Genomic DNA, 20,011 nt, shown 5'->3' on the forward strand with positions numbered 1-20,011 from the left:
ACCGGAATTATCACTGCTGGTTTGTGCCATAGTCGTTGAATTTCGATTTTTAAGTCCTGGTATTTTGCGATTTTTTTATGTTTTTTCTCGGCGATCCTGCTATCATCTGGTATTGCGATGTCTATGATTGTGACCTTATTTTTCTCAACCAGTGTGATGTCTGGTGTATTATGCGCCTGTATTTTGTCAGTTTGTATACGGAAATCCCACAAGATCTTGACCATCTGATTTTCGGTGACTTTTTCAGGCTGATGTTCCCACCAGTTTGTTGCTGTTTTAATATTATAATTTTTGCACAAATTCCAATGGATCATTTGTGCTACTGAATTGTGCCGGAATTTATAATCAGTCTGCGCAATTTTTTTACAGCAGCTGAGTATGTGATCAACAGTTTCATCAGCTTCTTTGCAAAGTCTGCATTTGGCATCATCAGAGGATTTTTCGATTTTGGCCTTAATGGCATTTGTGCGGATAGCTTGTTCTTGCGCAGCCAGGATTAGTGACTCTGTTTCTTTCTTTAATGTACCTGTTGTTAACCATAACCAAGTTTGTTCACTGTCCACTTTATCTTTTATTTTTTCCAGAAATTGGCCATGCAGTGCTTTGTTCTGCCAACTCTCCATTCTTGATTTTATCACATCTTTTCTGTATTCTTGTTTCGTCTGTTGGGCCTTCAGTAGATTTTTGTTCTTTACTTCGATTAATAGATGTTCTTGACTTTCTTTTAAATAATCAGCCAGTGCATGTTTTTCTTCTTCAACTGTTTGCTTCACTTGTAATAATCCTCTGCCACCTGATTTTCGGGGCAGATATAGTCTATCAGTATCACCACGTGGATGTAAACTGTAGTGCATTGTCATTAGTTTCCTGGTTTTTCGGTCCAAAAGGTCCAAATCAGCTTGTGTCCAGTTAACTATACCAGCTGTGTATCTTATAACTGGTATTGCCCAGGTATTTATGGCCTTGATTGTGTTTCCACCATTCAATTTAGATTTCAAAATTTTCCTAACTCTGTTGGTGTACTCTTGCCTGACAATAGTTTTTACTTCTCCATGCTTGATGTTATCCAACTGCAGAATGCCTAAGTATTTGTAGGCTTCATTTTCTTTGCATTTAATTAATTGGCCATTGGGCATTTCAATTCCCTCACATATGATGATGATGATGATGATGATGATGATGATGATGATGATGATGATGATGATGATGTTGTTGTTGTTGTTGTGAGGGAATTGAAATGCCCAATGGCCAATTAATTAAATGCAAAGAAAATGAAGCCTACAAATACTTAGGCATTCTGCAGTATTGGAAGACATCTGATAGTTCAGAATCTTTCACATTAATTAATATGAAATTTGAAATTAACAGCTAGTGGATTCTTATTTCAGTCATGCAAAAGAGAAAGTAGATTTTCTTTCCATACCGAAATTCATACAAAAATTTAGAATTTTCCAATATAATAATTTTTCATAAATATTACATTGAGGATTTATAACTTTATTTCATTTATGCTCCATATATCTTTTGAGAGTAGGCTGATCTTAATTTTTCCAAACTAAACAGTTTATAATTCATTAAAATGATCATGGCTTTTCAAGTTAATAAAGTTAACTTCAAGTTAAAATAATAATACATTCGTTCAGGAATTTCTAGTTGAAAAGTTTCAGTGTGTTAATCAAAATGATTAACGGTCCCCCCTCCAAGAAAACACTTTTTTTTTAATCTATGCGGAGTTATTTTAGATTTTGCCTTGATCAATATTACTAGTATTATATTTATCACTGAAATAGATACTGGAAGTAATGAATATATTTTCGTATCAAATTCATTACATATTACCTTTTATTTCAGAGATCTATATATCTATATCTATATCTATATCTATATCTATATCTATATCTATATCTATATCTATATCTATATCTATATCTATCTATCTATCTATCTATCTATCTATCTATCTATCTATCTATCTATCTATCTAATCTATTTGATATATAACAAAATTTCAGACATCATATGCCTAAAAGAATGCCACTTTTGTTTACATGAAAAACATATCTAACAAATAAATTAAAATAGGATAATTGTAACTTTATGGGGAAAAAACTACTTTCTTGTAAATGTTAGTGCAGCTTGGCAATAACAGTAAATTTTGTCCAAGTAGTTTTAGAAAGTGCCATTGAAGCAATCCCCTTAAGAATTTATTCAAATTGTACTTAAAACAACACCAATTTTTACAGCACTAAAAACAAAACAAAAAGCACTTCCTATTTAATATTCTTAGATAAGATTGTTCAGGAATTTGATTCTATCCCTCTGTTAATACAGCCTAGGCCTGTGTGGGCTTTTTTGGTTGCTACAGCACACTGCTGGCTCATATTTAAGTGATTGTCCACTAAGCCCCAAGATCCATCTCACAATTACTACCATTGAGCCAGTTGCCACTTATATTATATCTGTGGTATTTCTTGCCTAAATATAGAACATTACTGTCGGCCTCTGCTTTGCTGCTGCTTCGGCTGCCATTGAAACGGGGAGGGAGGGCATGGTATTTGGGAGGGGACTGCTAATTGTGCTGGAGGAAGATTCTGGAGTTTCTACTGCGCATGCGGAGGAGGTTTCCCGCCAAGGCCAACGGCACCGACATTCCATCTTGGTGATGCCTTTCGAAGTTATCTCGCACCTGACACTTGGGAGAATTATGATTGGACTATGCATGGGATACCAAGGGTTGGGGAATGGGTTATTCTATATATCATTTGCTTTCGCGCCTAAATAGTTAGACTTCGCTTTGCTACGCTTCTGTTCATTTATAATTAGTAAAAGTACACTCGATTTCTATCAATGGAGTCTTGTGGTTTTCTTTCCTGATTATCCAATGAAGAAGTGCTGACAGTAAGCGAAGTCTCACACACACACCACCAGGAGTTTCAACCTACCGTGGGGGGTGTACTCACAAGAAGAAAATGTCATTGTGAGCGAGCGATGAAGAGGAGACTGAAGGGGCAACTGCAGACCCATCTTTAACTGAAAGGCTGGCTGGCCTAAGAGTGGAAGAGCCTGCGGTTCGCCCCCGATGGACTTTGGGAGTTGGGCAAAAAGAGGATTCTGAAGAATTGGATGCAGGAGTTACCAGAAGGAGACTGAAAAAAAAAACAGCGGATTGGGAGGAAGCTATGACCGAGCGGAAGACCCGAGGGTGAGCGATGGAAAGGGAGCAAATGGAAGAATTTGAACAAAAGTACTCCATGCATAAATTTAGGGAGGGTGAAGAGGCCGAGGGAGGATGGGAGCAAACAAACCCAGAAGCAGCCTCCCCCCTCAGCCAGGGCTGCTGCCAGAGTAGCCCCCCCCCAGAAGACGCCGAATGGCAAAAGTCCCTCCCTTAACAGTAAAATATAATGGTGAACCCAAGAGATTGGGCCTTTTCATCATTCAAATTTGGAATTATATGGAAATATATGGCCCGGATTTAGAAACGAATGAGATGAAAGTAAGAATGGTTTTACTTTCTTTGGAAGAAAAGGCGGCCGATTGGATGGTGAGCTTACACCAATGCAATTCCCCTCTCCTGAGGAATTTTGATGACTTTATGGCTGCACTGAAGAGGAGATTTGATGACCCGCTGATTGAAAAATGCGGGAAGGTGAATTTTATGGCCCTGAAGCAGGGAAATAGGCCAGTAGCTGAATATGTTCAGGAGTTTCAACAGCTTTCATCGTATATGAGAGGGTGGTCAGAAGAGGCCCTCCTGGATCAGTTTGCATTGGGATTAAATGAGGACATTTACCAGCAATGTGCTAACAGACATCTTCCCAGACGAGTTGTTGCTTGGTATGAGAATGCAGCAGACGTTGAGCTAGATTTGATTAGACTTCAACGTGCAAAAGAGAAAGAAGCAGAAAGGGGGGCCATCGCGCTGTAGATTGCCGTGTTAAACTACCCCAGACCGCTCCACCCCCTACCAAGAGGGAGGAGAAGACAGGCAAGGCCCCGGGAAAGAAGAAAGAGGCTGCGTACGCTGCTGAGAATGCTCCCAAGCGGTTCCAGCCAGAGGTGGAGGAGGAAGCGGACGTGACCACCAGCTCCTCTGATGAATCCGATGACGACGCCTCGTCTCATTGGATGAGTTCGAATAAAGGCTCCATGTTAATCCCTATTGAGCTAAGGGTGCCACCTGCTGGTGCGACAGAGCAGCTTTCCGCTCTCCTAGACTCTGGCTGCTCTAGATGTATGATTAGTCCAGCAATGGTTGAGAAATTGGGCTTGAAGTTGAGGACTTTAAAAACCGCTATTGTTTTTTGCCAAATCGATGGGTCCATTGCAGGTGGGGGCCCGGCCCATTTTTACACTGAACCTCTAGAAATGAAAATGAGAACCCATTTAGAATTAATCTCTTTTATTGTGGCACCTGGGATGGACAGGCCCCTTATTTTGGGACTCCCCTGGCTTCGAAAATGGAACCCTTGCATTAACTGGAGGGAGAGGTGGCTGCACATTCGAACCAGCACAGCCCCAGACGGGGAGGTCAATGCCTCAGAGCCTGCTGGCTCCAGCCCCACTTTGGCCGCCGGGGGCCAGGAGAGAACTGAGGGGGAAGAGAAGATTCCAAAGGAATATTGGGACCTAAGAGGAGTTTTTAGTAAAAAATCTTCCAATAAGCTTCCACCCCATAGGCCCACTGATTGTTCCATCGAGATTTTTTTATACCCCAAATATATTCTATGTCACCCAGGGAGATGGAGATGGAGGAGATGAGGAAGTTTATTGACAAGAACTTGAAGAGGGGTTTCATTGAACCAGCCAGACCCAAGGTGGCTGCCCCTGTACTATTCAGAGAAAAGAAAGATGGCTCTCTTCGTCTCTGTGTTAATTTTAAAAATCTTAATTCAATCTCATCCCAAAATCTCTACCCTTTGCCTCTGATGAAGGACATGCTGGCCCAACTGGGGAAGGGCCGCATTTTTACAAAACTGGACTTACGGGAGGCATACTATAGGGTCCGGATTAAGGAGGGGGACGAGTGGAAAACTGCTTTCAACTGCCCCCTGGGTTGTTTCCAGTTCCGTGTGATGCCCTTTGGCCTTCAGGGGGCGCCTGCAATTTTCATGCAATTAATTAATGAGGTTTTGCATGACCACCTCTATAAGGGCGTTATCGTATATTTGGACAATATCCTTATTTACACGCAAACACGTGACGAACATGTCAAATTGGTCCGCACTGTGCTGAAGAAACTACAAGCCACGGAGCTTTATGCCAAGCTGTCCAAATGTGAATTTCACCAGGAGAAAATTGACTACCTTGGCTATCGTATCTCCCACGCAGGTGTGGAGATGGATCCCGCTAAAGTCAAAGCGGTCACTGAGTGGGAGGTGCCCCGTACACGCAGGGAGTTGCAGAAGTTTTTGGGTTTCGCCAATTTCTATCGTCAGTTCATCCCTTCTTTTGCCAAAATTGCACTTCCCATCACTAATTTGTTAAAGTCCAAAGGTGGGCCGAAACCCAAGCCTAGCCATTAAATTGTACCATGGAGTGTCAGGCTGCTTTTGAAAAGTTAAAATGACTTTTTGCCTAGGAGCCGGTTCTGAAGCACCTGGATATGGACAAGCCGTTCGTGGTTCAAGCTGATGCCAGCGATGTGGCAGTGGGGGCCGTATTGCTTCAGACCAACGACCAAGGTAAATTACAACCTTGTGCATACACCTCTCATAAACTCACGGACACTGAGAGACGTTGGGTGATCTGGGAGAAAGAAGCATTTGCTGTTCGTTGGGCTTTAGCCACATGGCGCCATTTCCTGGAGGGCGCTAAACACCCATTTGAGGTGTGGACTGACCATAAAAATTTGGAGGCTTTGAGAACTCCCAGGAGACTTTCCCCTAAGCAGATGCACTGGGCTCAACATTTCAATTGCTTCAATTTCACCCTGAAATACATCCTGGGGGGGAAGAACTTCATGGCTGATGCCTTGTCCCGACTCCCTCAGCACAACTGCTCTAAGCTCAGCGTTGTCCAGCCCGTTGTTCCCACGTCAAGCCTCGCTGCTCCTGTAGTTACTAGACAGCAAACATGCTCTAAGATAGACGGGTCTCAAGATTTTCTTTCCGACCTCAAAAAGGCCCTTCCTCAGGATGATTGGTTCCAGCACCATGAGGGATGATTTGCCATGGATTGGGGCGAAGCTTTACGTCCCTAGCTCTCTTCGTCTGGTTGTCCTCCAACGGGCTCATGATTCCAAGTTAGCGGGGCACTTTGGATTTGTGAAGACGCTGCATCTTATCAAACGGCAGTTTTGGTGGCCCTCTCTGAAAAAAGACATTGAACTTTATGTCGCCAGCTGTCCCGTTTGTGCGGCTGCTAAACGCCCGCCTGGAAAACCACAGGGTTTGATCCAAACTGTAGCTCTCCCTGTCGCCCCGTGGAAGGAGATTTCTATGGACTTCATTGTCGAACTTCCTGAGAGCCAGGGGCACACAGTCATATGGGTGGTTACTGACTTGTTCTCCAAGCAAGTTCATTTTATACCTTGCCCAAGGATTCCTTCTGTGAAAGCCCTCGCTAAACTATTCATTTCTCACATTTACTGTTTGCACGGAGTGCCTGATCGCATCATTTCTGATAGGGGCGTGCAATTCACCTCCGTGTTCTGGAAAGAATTTCTTAAGCGCATTGGCTCTGCCCAGGGCTTAAGCTCCGCCCATCACCCTCAGACTAATGGGGCTTGTGAGAGGACTAATTCTGTTCTGGAGCAATATTTACGTTGTTTCATCAACTACCAGCAAGATGATTGGGTGGACTTGTTACCGCATGCAGAGGTGGCTTATAATAATTCTGTACATAGCAGCACTGGTTTCACCCCTTTCCGGGTGGTGTTTGGCCAGGACTTTGTTCCTATTCCCGAAGTTCCTCTTGAGCAGCCGCAGGTTTCATTGATCTCTGAGTGGAGTGAATGTTTACGGCATGTTTGGCCTTTGGCACTTCGTGCTTTAGACGCTGCGCATCGCGCACATAAGAAGCAGGCTGATAAGAAACGTGCTAAAGGTGGGAGATCAAGTTTATCTATCCACGAAGTTCCTTCAAACTACACAAAAATCCAAGAAGTTGGGGCCTAAGTATGTGGGCTTGTTTCCCATCATCAAGGTCATCAATCCTGTTTCGGTTCGCTTGCAGCTGCCCAAGCCCCTCAACCATGTGTATCCTGTTTTCCACGTTAATCTCATTAAGCCTGTTCGTTTTTCACCTTTACGTCTGCCGGTGGATCCGCCACCTGCCCCCCTATTGATTGACGGTGAACAGCATTTTGAGGTTCGAGAAATTTTGGACTCTCGCAGATGGCGGAATCGAATTCAGTACCTGGTGGCTTGGAAGCATTTTCCCCCATCTCATGCCGAGTGGGTGAATAAGTCTCATGTCCGGGACCCTGAGCTGCTCCGCCAGTTCTATTCTGCTTATCCTGACAAGCCCTAGTTTTCCCTATTTCCTGACTTTTTCTCTCTCTCCCCCCCCCGTTTTCTCTTTCCGTTTTTTGTTGTTCGTCTGTTTGTTTGTGTTTTGTCATTTTCCAGATCTGACCGCCTTTTTCTGGAGGAGGGCCGGATGTCGGCCTCTGCTTTGCTGCTGCTTCGGCTGCCATTGAAATGGGGAGGGAGGGCATGGTATTTGGGAGGGGACTGCTAATTGTGCTGGAGGAAGATTCTGGAGTTTCTACTGCCCGTCTTACTGCGCATGCGGAGGAGGTTTCCCGCCAAGGCCAATGGCACCGACATTCCATCTTGGTGATGCCTTTCGAAGTTATCTCGCACCTGACACTTGGGAGAATTATGATTGGACTATGCATGGGATGCCAAGGGGTGGGGAATGGGTTATTCTATATATCATTTGCTTTCGCGCCTAAATAGTTAGACTTCACTTTGCTACGCTTCTGTTCATTTATAATTAGTAAAAGTACACTCGATTTCTATCAATGGAGCCTTGTGGTTTTCTTTCCTGATTATCCAATGAAGAAGTGCTGACAATTACTTTTTTCACCATTGAATTTCATTTTTTTAAATAGGGCCCAATGTTCAAATATGTCAAGATCCTTCTCTATCTTAAGTCTATCTTCTAGACCAGGAGTTCAAACTTGATTTAACTGAGGGCCACTTCAGGGTTGTGTTTGACTTTGGGGAGCCAGTGTGGTCATGGCCAGCTTGATGTCACTCATACTGGCACCTGTGGTGCCCAAGTGCTCTGCCAGCCAAAATTGGCTCCTGAGCTCCGTTTTTGGTTGCGATGGCCTCCTGCAACCCTTTGCCAGTGAAAATATCTGCGGCCCTCCCGAGTTCCATTTTTTGCTGGCAGAGCACCATAGGGTGGTCCTTTGCTGTTTCTAAGGCAGCCACATGGACCAGATCTAAACACCCCATGGGCTGGATCCGGCCTCTGGGCCTTGAGTTTGATACCCCTGTTCTAGACTCTTGGCTATTCCTGCAGCTAAGTGTATTTACCCATGTTGTGAGGAAGAGGTTGAAAATGTGTTACATGTATTACTATGTTATAAATTTTACAGAGACATTGTCCATCTACATCAGGGGTGTCAAACTTGTGGTGTGCGGGCCAGATGCATCACATGCTGGCCCCACCCCTGCCCAGTTTAGTGAAGGGGAAAAAGTCCTGATATGTCACATGGCACCGCTGTGACGACATGAGTTTGAAATCCTGATCTATATTGTACTCCTAATAAATAAATTTCCTGGGAGACTAGATACATTTTACATGAACCTTCTCCTTCAGAATCTATAACCATTTAATGGATATGCAATAGTTGATTTTATTCTTGGGGCTTGACCAAATGCACTTGGTCAAAGACATATTTACTTTTGTTTTAAAATAATACTTGGTTTGATCAGTGGTGCGATTCAAGTAATTTAACAACTGGTTCTCCCAATGTGTGCGAACTAGCTGAATCCCACCACTGGGTTTGATACAACTTAATTGAACTGTGGAGGATATATAGCTTTCATTTTTATTTCAACCCTATTCATGGTTTAGATTTATCACCTAGGTAAACAGCTGTATTAATATAGTAAGAGGGGTGACTTATATTTTGTGATTTAGTTTGCTAGCTGTTGATATTTTATTGCATTTATTTCCTTTTTAATTTTGTTTTAAATTTTTGCTGGTCAAATAAATATTATTAATTAATTTATTCTTATATTAGTAGTATGGGAAAGAAAAAAGATCAGGAATGCTGTAAAGTCTAAGCTTTACATATAATTTAATGTTTTTTTCTGTGATGTGTTGAATAGACTTTTAAAAAATGGTGGTAAGATTCATAAAATCATATTTCCGGGAATTATACCATTGGTGATTTGAGTTAACTTTTTGTTTCTTATCATATATGGGTAATTTTGGAGTTTACTAATTGGATATAAAAGTATGGCTTACCATTTCTGTTCTTCAGTTGTTACAACACTATAGTCTGGTTTTATGATCAAGAGAGCTAATTTAATTCACACATATTTAATTCAATTTGACTATATAATTGGAAACTCGATCACAAACTTGTCTAGGCTCTTCAAATCAACTATTTTCACTCTTCTACTTTAGTGAGAAATTTGAACTAATTTCTTGATATGTATGTTTGTATGAAAATGTCCTCAATTGATTTTAACTGTTGGCAAATATATGGGTATAGTTAAAACAAATTTTGTATAATAGCAGGTATTTCAAATTGAAATATGTAATGCCTCAGCAGATCTAAAAAAGGGGAACCAAGATATATTATATATTGAATATGCCTGAGGCACCTTAAAGTGGATGCTGCAATTCACAATATAATTTGCAACTAAGAGCCAGTTTGCTATAGCAGTTAAGGCATCAGCATGGGAGATTGTGAGTTCTAGTCCTGTCTTGGGCACGAAGCCAACCGGGTAACCTTGGTCTAGACACTATCTCTGAGTCCTTGGAAGGAGGCAGTGTGGCCAACCACTTCTGAAAAAAACATTGCCATGGTAGTTTCCAAGTCAGAAATGATTGAATCGAAGAAAAGTTAGTGGCACAGAAGCATTATATAAATATACACCATGTATATACCATGTTTTTTTTTCCAAAGCTAGAATGGCAATTTCAGTTGTTAATAGGAGTATCTCTGATTCAGTATAACAAACATTGTTTGGTGTAAATGTATATGGAGATTCTTATCCAGGTCATGGTTGTCCCAAGGTGCTTTTCCCAAAGGCAACTGGACTTTATTGGGTTTTTTTCTTTGACAATGTTTTTCTTCTCATCCAAGAAGAAGCTTTTGGAAAAGCACCTTTGGGATATTGTTTGGACTACAAGCAGAGGTGAACATGTCTGCAACTCCTTAAAGCAGCTGTTCTTTTCCTGAGATTATACTGCTGCAAATTCCTGGGAAAAGATACCATTGGTTCAGGGACGTGCAGTCAGGGGAGGCAGGGGAGGCAGAACTCACCACTGTCATCATGAAAAGATAAAAAAAATGTAAAAGGAAAAAAGCAAAAGCCGAGGTCAGGTTGAGCTAGTTGCTGCTAGAGTCACCGTGGATGACTCTGCTTAGTGCTTAACTGTTTAAAAAAGCCTATAAAAAGCGCCCTCTACGGGAGGAGGCAGGAGAATGACGTGCCTCATCTAGTCTGACTTTAGGTGTTTTATGATCACTCGAGCAGAGTTAAGCAAGGGTTAAAAGTAAGGTGACCAGATTTTCAGATTGGTAAAGAGGGACACCTTTGACTGGGGGGGGGGGGCTTGATTAAAAATTTTATACGGAGCAACAAAATTTAAGTCTAGTCATCAGTCATTTTTTCAATGCCATTGTAACTTTGGTCACTATACCACCTTTCTTGCCACAGTTCTTAAGTGAATAACTGCAGCTGGTATTTTGTATTTTGGATAGAATCTTTTTTTAAATAGTCTAAGACAATTTAAAAAAAGAATCCACACAGAATAAATTGAAGTAAAATATTTCAAACTATTCCACACAGAATAAATTGAAGTAAAACTATTTTTAAAAATTCTATGCACAATATATTTCAAAGTATTGTGCATAGAATTTTTAAAAATGGTTTCACTTCAATTTATTTTGGATAGAATCTTTTTTTAAATAGTCTAAGACAATTTAAAAAAGAATCCACACTGAATAAAACTATTTTAAAAAATCCTATGCACAATAAATAAAATATTATTTTAAAATACATTAAAAAAATAAAAGAAAAAACCCAGCTCACTTACCAGCAGGCAGGCACTCCAAGTCAATCCAGAATGATGTAGATGTTAATACAAAGAACTGAGCAAATTAAAATGGTAAAATTAGTCCCAGGGAAATATTTTTCAAAGAAATATTTCACCATTTTTCCCACACAAGCCGACCTCCAACCGCTGTGCCCCTCCCCTCTGGAAAATCCAGGAAGGAACACTCACTACTTCTCTAGCCAAAGTATTTCCTGGAGCTCTATGGTACTGGGTCATCTTTTCTTATAAAAGGAGGTAAAAAAGGCGGGGGGGGGGTCCGTTTTCTTGCTTTAATGTTTTAATATCTTCAATGAAAGTACTGAGACAGAGAGAGAGGTTAGACAGAGTGTCTTTTGTCTTGGCCCGGTTAGGATTTCTTAAGCAAATCTACTGGGCTTTCAACATGAAGCCAGAAAATCGGGACTTTTTAAAAATGCCCCGGGACACGGGACAAATTGTTAGAAATCGTGACTGTCCCGCCAAAATCGGGACGTCTGGTCATCAGTTAAAAGCCTAAAAATTCCTGATGTAGGTGAGGCACATTATTCTCCTGCCTCCTCCTGTAGAGGGCTTTTTAGAGGCTTTTTAAACAGTTAAGCAGAGTCATCCACAGTGACTCTGGCAGTAACTAGCTCAGCCTGACCTCAGCTCTTGCCTTTTTCCTTTACATTTTTTTTCTTTTCATGATGACAGGCAAAAGCAGAGTTGAAATCCTCTCTGAAACAGCTGGAAAAGGTACAAGTGGGTCAGAGAGGGAGGAATTCAAAATTCATCCTCAAGTGTAGATCCCTCCCCAAGTGTAGTTTGATTGCAGGCAGACCCACGTTGCCTTTACACACACACACACACACACACACACACACACACACACACACACACACACACACCTAGATAAAACTATATAAGCCCAGCTTCACTGATTACAAGTTTGAAAAGGCAATGTGGCTCCGCCTGAAATCAAAGGCTTGGATTGGCTTCCCTCCGGCTACTCTGCCTCTTCTCTCACCCCAGCCTGCAAGCAGGAGGTGAGTGGGTGGGTGGGCTTTATTGCATTTCAGGCATTTCCCACCCAGACAGCAGAGTGCATCCAACTTCTGTGTTTATCTTTGTTTGAGAGAGGGGTGAGGGAGGGAGGAAGGAATGGGAGGGAGAAGAAAAAGAATGAAGGAAACTTTTTCGCAAAGGAGAAAAACAAATGCTGTCGCTTTAAATCGGAACTGAGCATGCCTGTCTGGGAGTTGAAGTCCACAAGTCTAAAAAAATTTGAAACCCACCACTGTGTCAGTGCCTCACCAGCCATAAACCTCACCGCACGTCACTGCATTGGTTTAAGGAGTTACAAATTGCAGAAGACTTGCCCATCTCTGGATTAATAGTCAACTGCCAAACCAAATTCTCTAAAATGTAATAATGATATTGTAACACTTTATTAATGTTTTTTTCCTCTAAATCTCTCACATACTTTAGCCAAATACCTAGAATATTTCTGTCTTTCCTGCAGTAATCTTTTTTCCACTTTTACATCCTTATACATTATTTCTCATTTCCATTTTTACAATATTAATTGCTTTGAACTGTTTTAGTGTTTTGATTCAGTCATTTGTATTATTGAGGTCAGTGTTTGTTATTCTTTAAAAACAATTTGAGTTTATAGCTTCATTTACAGAGCAGACAATGTCATTCTTTTCTTTAAGGACAATATTGATTACCATTGAAGCAAACATAGTATGTATGTATGTATGTATGTATGTATGTATATACACTTTATACAAATATATATATACATACATGTATGTATGTATGTATGTATACACACACACACACACACACACACACACACACACACACACACACACACACACACACACACACACACACACACACATATATATATATATATATATATATATATATATATATATATATATATATATATATAGTTGTATAAAGTGTTAGAATTTACTAAAAAGGTTAAAATTGAAGTGAGTAATCTTTGGCACATAATCCGCAATTGTTAATTTTAGCTCCATGCGTAGGAGCTGTTATGAGTTGAACAGCCTGCTCTAGCCTTCATTAGAGAAGAAGCACACAGTTTTTGAGACAGGTGGAACTGGATCAAGCTGTGAAAGTGATTTGCTTGAAGCTGGTCATAAGGATTAGAAATCTGGTCTCTTTATTTTATCTTTTAATTTTAACTATGATTATAACTCTTATTATTGGTTTTATTCTTTGTCCTTTTTTCTTTCTTGCCAGGTTGATGACAATACTCTGTCAAATTCTATAAAGGAACAGCATGGAAACTGGCATCCTGAATTGTTAATGGGGTCATGGCATTCACATTATCATCGATCACTTGTGTGTATTTAACCAGTGAGGAGCAACAGAATCTGAACGGAAGGTATCAAGAGTTATTATTGAAGGTAATTCACATCTTTGTTATCTATTAATGGCAGTAGATTTTGTCTATATACATAGACACAATATACAAGTGGATTTTGCATGATTATAATTGCTAGAGTACATACCAGATCATATAATTTGTAGAATTCATGCTAGTTATATTTAACATATTTAAAATTATAAGAAAGAAACTAAGTACTAATTTCCAGATATAAATGCTTATTAGTTATAAAGAGAGGTTATTGTTCCAACACCACCCTAAAATGTGTTAATAAAAATGACTTGTTGATTGTTATAAATTTACATTTTCATTCATTGCTGTTTTGTCTCACTGTTCATACAAAGAGAACTGCAAACCTTGAAAGGAAGAGTGTTCTTAGTTCTTTTAGTCCTTAGTTCATTTACACAATCATGCTTAATTTTCTGAATTTCTGACCACACTGTATTCTATTTATTTTCTTTTAAATAAACCAAAACAAAGATTAGAGACATCTCTTCAGTATGAATTAGTGTTTACAAAAGAAACACAGTGAAATTTATATCTATCAAATAACCATCATTATATAGGGAGTAGGACAAATAGTAACATTTGTTAAGAATTTATTGTCTTTCTCCAGTATATTTTCTTTCTTACGATTTTTTTTAAAAAAGATAGTGGGTGGGAAGAACAAAAAGTACTAAATTATTCATGAGATATATTTGATAACCAATCAGCATGGAAGTGGTAGAATAGAATTTTATGAATATTTTTAATTTTAAAAGCTATGCTGAGATTCTGTACAAATGACGTGAAATGAGAGCAAAGCCTTTTTTTAAAAGATCTTCATGAGAGCCATCTGCCAAGAGTTTCTGGCAGGATTTTAACAGTATGGGAGAATGAGATGGGGTTTGACAGGGGCTTTTTAATTTTATAGTGGAGCTGTCAGTTTGACGCCTATTAGTGAAGAATATGAGATTTTTAATGTCAAGTGGAGAATTAATGTTTTTATTGAATCATTATTTCTTCAAGGTGTCTTTCTTTTTTTCATATGTGTGCACATATGAATGATTGAATGGTAGGTGTATGCTGATTCCTTTTCTTTTTCAAAAGACGTCTAATAGAAAAATGTATATTTCTTGCCCCACCATACCTAAGAACATAGGTTACTATTACTTTATGGCAACAGTTTCCTAGTAAAACTGTTCTTCCACATGTGTAAATTTTGCAACTGCAGAATGAAAGATGAGGGAAGAGAAATAGCAACATCTTTATTTTTCTGTTCTTTATTGTGATTACTTCAGTTAATCTAAGCTATTTGTTAATTTTTAAATTCTTTAGCCTTCACCTAGAATTCTTCAGTCCATTACTGTGTGAATTGTATTGAATTCTATTGGGCTGTATTATGCAATAAAATGGGAATAAAGTGACAGAAATTTCTGCCTGTCTATTGTTTGACTTAACATTTTAGGTCATCAAAACCTTTTCTTTCAATCTCTGAGAATGTCTGAGCAAGATAAACTAGAAGCTGGAAATGAGCTAGACTTGTCTCTCGCTCAACCAGAAAAAGAAGAATATGGCAAATCAGACCAGGTAATAAGAATTGGCATATATTTTCTAATCAATCTATCTTTCTTTTCTCATTTTAATTTTATTAGATGTTATAATTATAGATACCCTTTGTTCATTTTCAAATATTAGTATATGGTGAATGCGTCTGAAAAATTTGCAAATATTCACTAACATACTAAGATAAATAACAAGAAAAAAATAGGATGAAAATTAGATGCAGAAGCTTTTCTTTAATGACAACCATTATAAATAAATTTACAAACATAGAAACAAACATCTTTATGCCTTAATAGTATCAATGATGTAGATAAGGACAAATTATTTGATAGCTACCATATGAAATACTATTATTTCTATTATGCATATTTTCTACTAATACATTTGAATGTGTTGTCACTTGCTTTCCACAGTTACGAAGTGTTAACCAGAACCAGCAGAAAAAGAGATCCAAGGTAGAGTTTTTGTCTGGTTGCTCAGAATTGCAATAGGTTGGCTTGGATGAAAATTTATATCACATGGCTGGTGATGAAAGTTTAACTTTCATTTAATTTATGGTTACAGATATTGCTTTTTTTCCAATTTTTGCCTCAGTTCAGTTTTTGGGTCTTTTAATAAATTGATTTGTGTGTTTCTGCTATTTAAGGGGAAAATTACATGACATTTATTTTTTCTTCTCTTTCCAAACATCATGCTTTCATGCTTAATAGATGTTTTCATGTTTACAAATGTCTAGTTTTCAAAGATGAAAAGAAACCATTAAACTAAACTTTCTTATTTTAAAGACTAGGATATTTCATTTAGCCACCTAAATACATCAATTAATTTGTTGGAGATAAGTTTTGAATATCTGAAATTTTGATGAAAGTTTGCATTGCAATTTAATCAAGTTTTTCAAAAGTACTGATTTATTTTTAAGATATCTTAATTTCAAATACTCATCCATTATTCTTAGAGCAACTGAGCAGTTTATTCTTGCACACCAGTTTATCTCTTTTTTTAGTTTTTACTTTTAATGTCTCATTTATCAGCTATGTATATGTATACAAATATATATATTTGTTTTTGTAGATTTTCAGGGGTACAGATATGCAGGTCTTGGCGTATTCGGGTCTTTTCCCATGTAAGATTGAGAGTATCTTGGTGACGTTTCAACAAGGTCCCATTCACCATCTTCAGGCTGGTGCCTTCGGCTTTGTGCTTGTGCGAGCAAAGCATGATCGGAGCTGCCGTCTTTCTATAAATATTGGTGGGGGTGTGTGGAGTGCTGGCTTTGTAAGCGGGTTGTTGGCTGTGTTGTTACATCTTGATTAGTTGATGGAGTTGATGTATGCAGATTAGTTGCCTGTTTTGTAACATTCTGTGTGGCTGAGGTACTAGCTGTGTGCCCATTAGTCTTTTGTGTTGTAATGACCAAGGTAATGGGCTGAGTAATGACATCCTGAGCTGTAGTGTAGTGATATCCTGAGTGCAACACCCTGGGAGGTTGGCTGTGTTGTAACATCCTGAGCCTTTGCGTTGTAACCTCCTGAGTTCTGTGATGTAATGTCCTGAGCAGATGGCTGTGATGTAACATCCCGGTTTGGTTTGGCTCCAAGTTTGTAGTCTGGCCATGTATTCATGGCATGTGTCAGTTTGCTTTATGTGGGGGTCAGAGGGGGGTGCAGCAGTTGGTGATGCCACCGTGGTTTGGCGTCTGGATGGTGATCGCATTTCATCTATGGGATGGGTTTGGGTTTGAGTCTGGTGAGGGTGATTGGTGGTGGTGTCCTGTGTTGTTGTGGGTCCGGTGTCCGGTGTCGGTTACGAAAGATAAATCTGAACACAAACCCAAACTCTGGCTTAGATATGTAGATGACACTTTTGTGATTTGGCCACATGGGGAAAAAAAACTGGACAACTTCCTCACACATCTCAACAGCCTACACCCAAAATACAATTCACTATGGAAATAGAAGCAACCAACCAACTTCCCTTTCTGGACATCCTAATCTACAAAAATCCCAATGGCTCCCTAGGACACACCATCTACTGGAAAAAAACACACACCAACCACTACTTAAATGCACAATCCCATCACCAACCTGCATAGATCAACTCTGTAGCCAAGACCCTCATCTCCTGAACCAAACGCCTAGCCGACAAAGACCACCTAAAACTGAATTACACACTCTCACAAACGTATTAATCTCCAACGGATTCCAAAGAAAAACAATTACCAACCTGATCCAAAGGGAGACTCCCCCCAAAAATCGAGACACAGAACAGGACAACGGCATTGCCCTCCTCCCTTACATCAAAGGCACCACAGATAAAATCAGCAAAATTCTCCATAAACACAGTATCAAGACAGCCTTCAACACTGACCAAAAAATACCCAACATCTTAAGAAACCCCAAAGACAAAATCCAGCTAGAAAACCAAGGAGTCTACAAAATTCCATGCAAAATCTGCCCTGCAACATACATAGCGCAAACTAATAGGAGAATAAATGCATGCATCGCAGAACACAAGAATGCAGTAAGAAAAAAAGAAAAAACTTCCTCCCTTTTCCAGCACCTTAAAGCTACAGGACATGAAATTGATTTTGAAGGAACCAAATTAATCTCCAAAACTGAATACTTCAACAAGAGAATAATTATGGAAGCTATTGAAATAGAGGAACACCCCCACAACATGAATAAACGTGATGATACCTTCCGCCTACCAGACATCTGGAAACCAGCCCTCGTCAACAAATGAGCCCCACCCACCGTTACAACACAAAACAACAACGAGCACACAGTCAGCATCAATCAGCACGAATCTACCAATCATGGTACAACTACACAGCCAATCAATCCACTTACAGAAACAAAGGCAGCACTTCACACCCACCCACCAAGATTTATAGAAAGACGGCAGCTCTGACCACGCTTTACTCACATAAACACGAAGCCGAAAACACCAGCCTGAAGATGGCAAGTGAGACCTCGCCGAAACGTTGCCAAGACAATCTCAATCTTACATGGGAAAAGACCCAAATACAACAAGACCAGCATACACACACACACACACACACACACACACACACACACACAATTATATTATTTGTTTAGAAATTATTTTATTTCTCTATTTCAGTCAGGAGGAAAGGGGAAACTGGTACGAAGCCTTGCTGTTTGTGAAGAATCATCTCCTTGTCTTGAACCAGACACTGACAATCAGGTATCTAAAATTGTTTTCTAAGCTGCATGAATAATTTTTCTTTTCCTGTGCATAACTGTATATTTGTAAAAGAAATTCTTAATTTGGGGGAATCAAAGTGGCTTTTCACATGAGCATACTTTATTTTTTAATGTTTTTAGTGTATTTCTTTCATATACATGAGTAGATCAACAGTATATCACAGGGTGTTATTTGCTCTTTTTTTCCAGAGCCCCTGAAAATTTCAACAAATGGAAAGGAATTCGAAAGAATTCAGATTAATTATTTTTTTTTTAAAAAAAACTCAAAAAGGTTACAATTGTTTTTTTTCTCTAAGGCTATCTCTTTTAAGAATATACCAGATATAAGATTGAATCATTCTGGTCATACAAAATCTTCATATTGCTTCCCATGTTTTAGTTTATAATTATAGCTCAATTTTTGACCCTACAAATAATAGTAATCTATAAAAAAGTGCTTGTATTCCAGATGGTTTATTTTTCTGATTCCTGGAGCCAAATTTCCAATATTGCTAAAATATATTTTATGAGTCTCTAGTAGTATTGTATGAATTAAATAAAAAAAAATCAGAATGGTGTCCATTTTTCCTTTAGCATTTATTGCAAAAAACATATATTTCTATTTGCTTAAAAACATAAATTTAAAAAACACAGAAACCAAAAGAATTTTTTTCTTACTTGAAAGAAAATTATTTTTCTCAACATTTTTTACTTGAAGATTCAGATATTAATTGAAGAATGTGATCAGCCCTAGGAAGGGAGAGGAAAGAGGAAATGAATGTTAAACGTCTGTTAGCACAAAAATCAAATCACAGTTAAGTGTACTTTTTAAAAAGTTTCGTTTATTAACTTGAAATGACTTAAATTTACTTCTCCTCTGGACTTTTCTCTGGAGAGGTTTTTTTTCTCTGTCTATTTATTTTTTGAATGACCAAAATTCACTGTCCCATATCTTAATAAGCTGTGGGGATTTTATACATTCTCTTGCTGCTCTAAGATGATATTTATGCAGTATAACAATCAAAAAGTTCTTTTATCAATTGTGGATAGTTACTTTGAAAACAATTCTAGTATTTAGTTCATCTTGTATTATTATAAATATATGGCTTTTGTTCTGCATTTTATTTGTATTTTTATCATTTCAAATGGAATCTGAAAGGAGAAATATATAAATATATCAGATTGTACTAAATGTTGCATGATAGTTTCTGATGTTTTCTCTACAAATGAAAAAAAGAATGTTATATTCTATAGGAACTAACAAGTTTAGAAGCAAGTATCTTTTCTATATTGCCCTAATGCTATTTCTTATGGTCCTTACTACTGCTTGACTCACCATGACATGTCACCCAAAAAGTTAAGGATGCAAAGATTAAGTATAGTCTACTACCAAAGCCTGCATATTGAGGATAATTGGCTTCATATAATAAGTTATCAAGTATACTACTTGGTTTAAAGACTGATACATTTTGCATAGGAAAGCTAAATCAGTAGTTTATTCATTTCATTGATTGAAGGAACCTGGAAGAGTTATATCAATGGAAATGGATTATTTTTAAAGTTGGATTTTTCCTCGTTAGTTTTCCTAGCTAGTTTACAAAGCAAAGAGTCTAAGTCATCAAAG

At 38.7% G+C, this 20,011-nt stretch overlaps 1 protein-coding gene across 5 annotated transcripts in view; it reads left to right on the forward strand.

Annotated features, from left to right (window-relative positions):
- The window catches only part of ARPP21 (cAMP regulated phosphoprotein 21), a 147,646-nt gene that overhangs the window by 104,835 nt on the left and 22,800 nt on the right, over positions 1-20,011 (forward strand). For 3 of the 5 annotated variants that reach the window (XR_015696248.1, XM_087711853.1, XM_014072544.2), the window contains exons 1-4: positions 13,317-13,655; positions 15,084-15,205; positions 15,595-15,636; positions 18,305-18,388. Coding sequence is in view for 4 of the 5 variants with exons in the window: in XM_087711853.1 (XP_087567979.1) it covers positions 15,116-15,205; positions 15,595-15,636; positions 18,305-18,388 (216 nt within the window). In the remaining variant the exon portion in view is untranslated. Of the gene's footprint in view, positions 1-13,310; positions 13,656-15,083; positions 15,206-15,594; positions 15,637-18,304; positions 18,389-20,011 lie in introns of those variants that run through there. The other 2 variants (XM_087711854.1, XM_087711855.1) reach the window with 2 other exon arrangements.

The sequence above is a fragment of the Thamnophis sirtalis genome, unplaced genomic scaffold (assembly GCF_051295495.1).
Source record: "Thamnophis sirtalis isolate CommonGarterSnake01/CBP01778 unplaced genomic scaffold, rThaSir2_p1.2 scaffold_4, whole genome shotgun sequence".
Taxonomy (NCBI): Eukaryota; Metazoa; Chordata; class Lepidosauria; order Squamata; family Natricidae; genus Thamnophis; species Thamnophis sirtalis.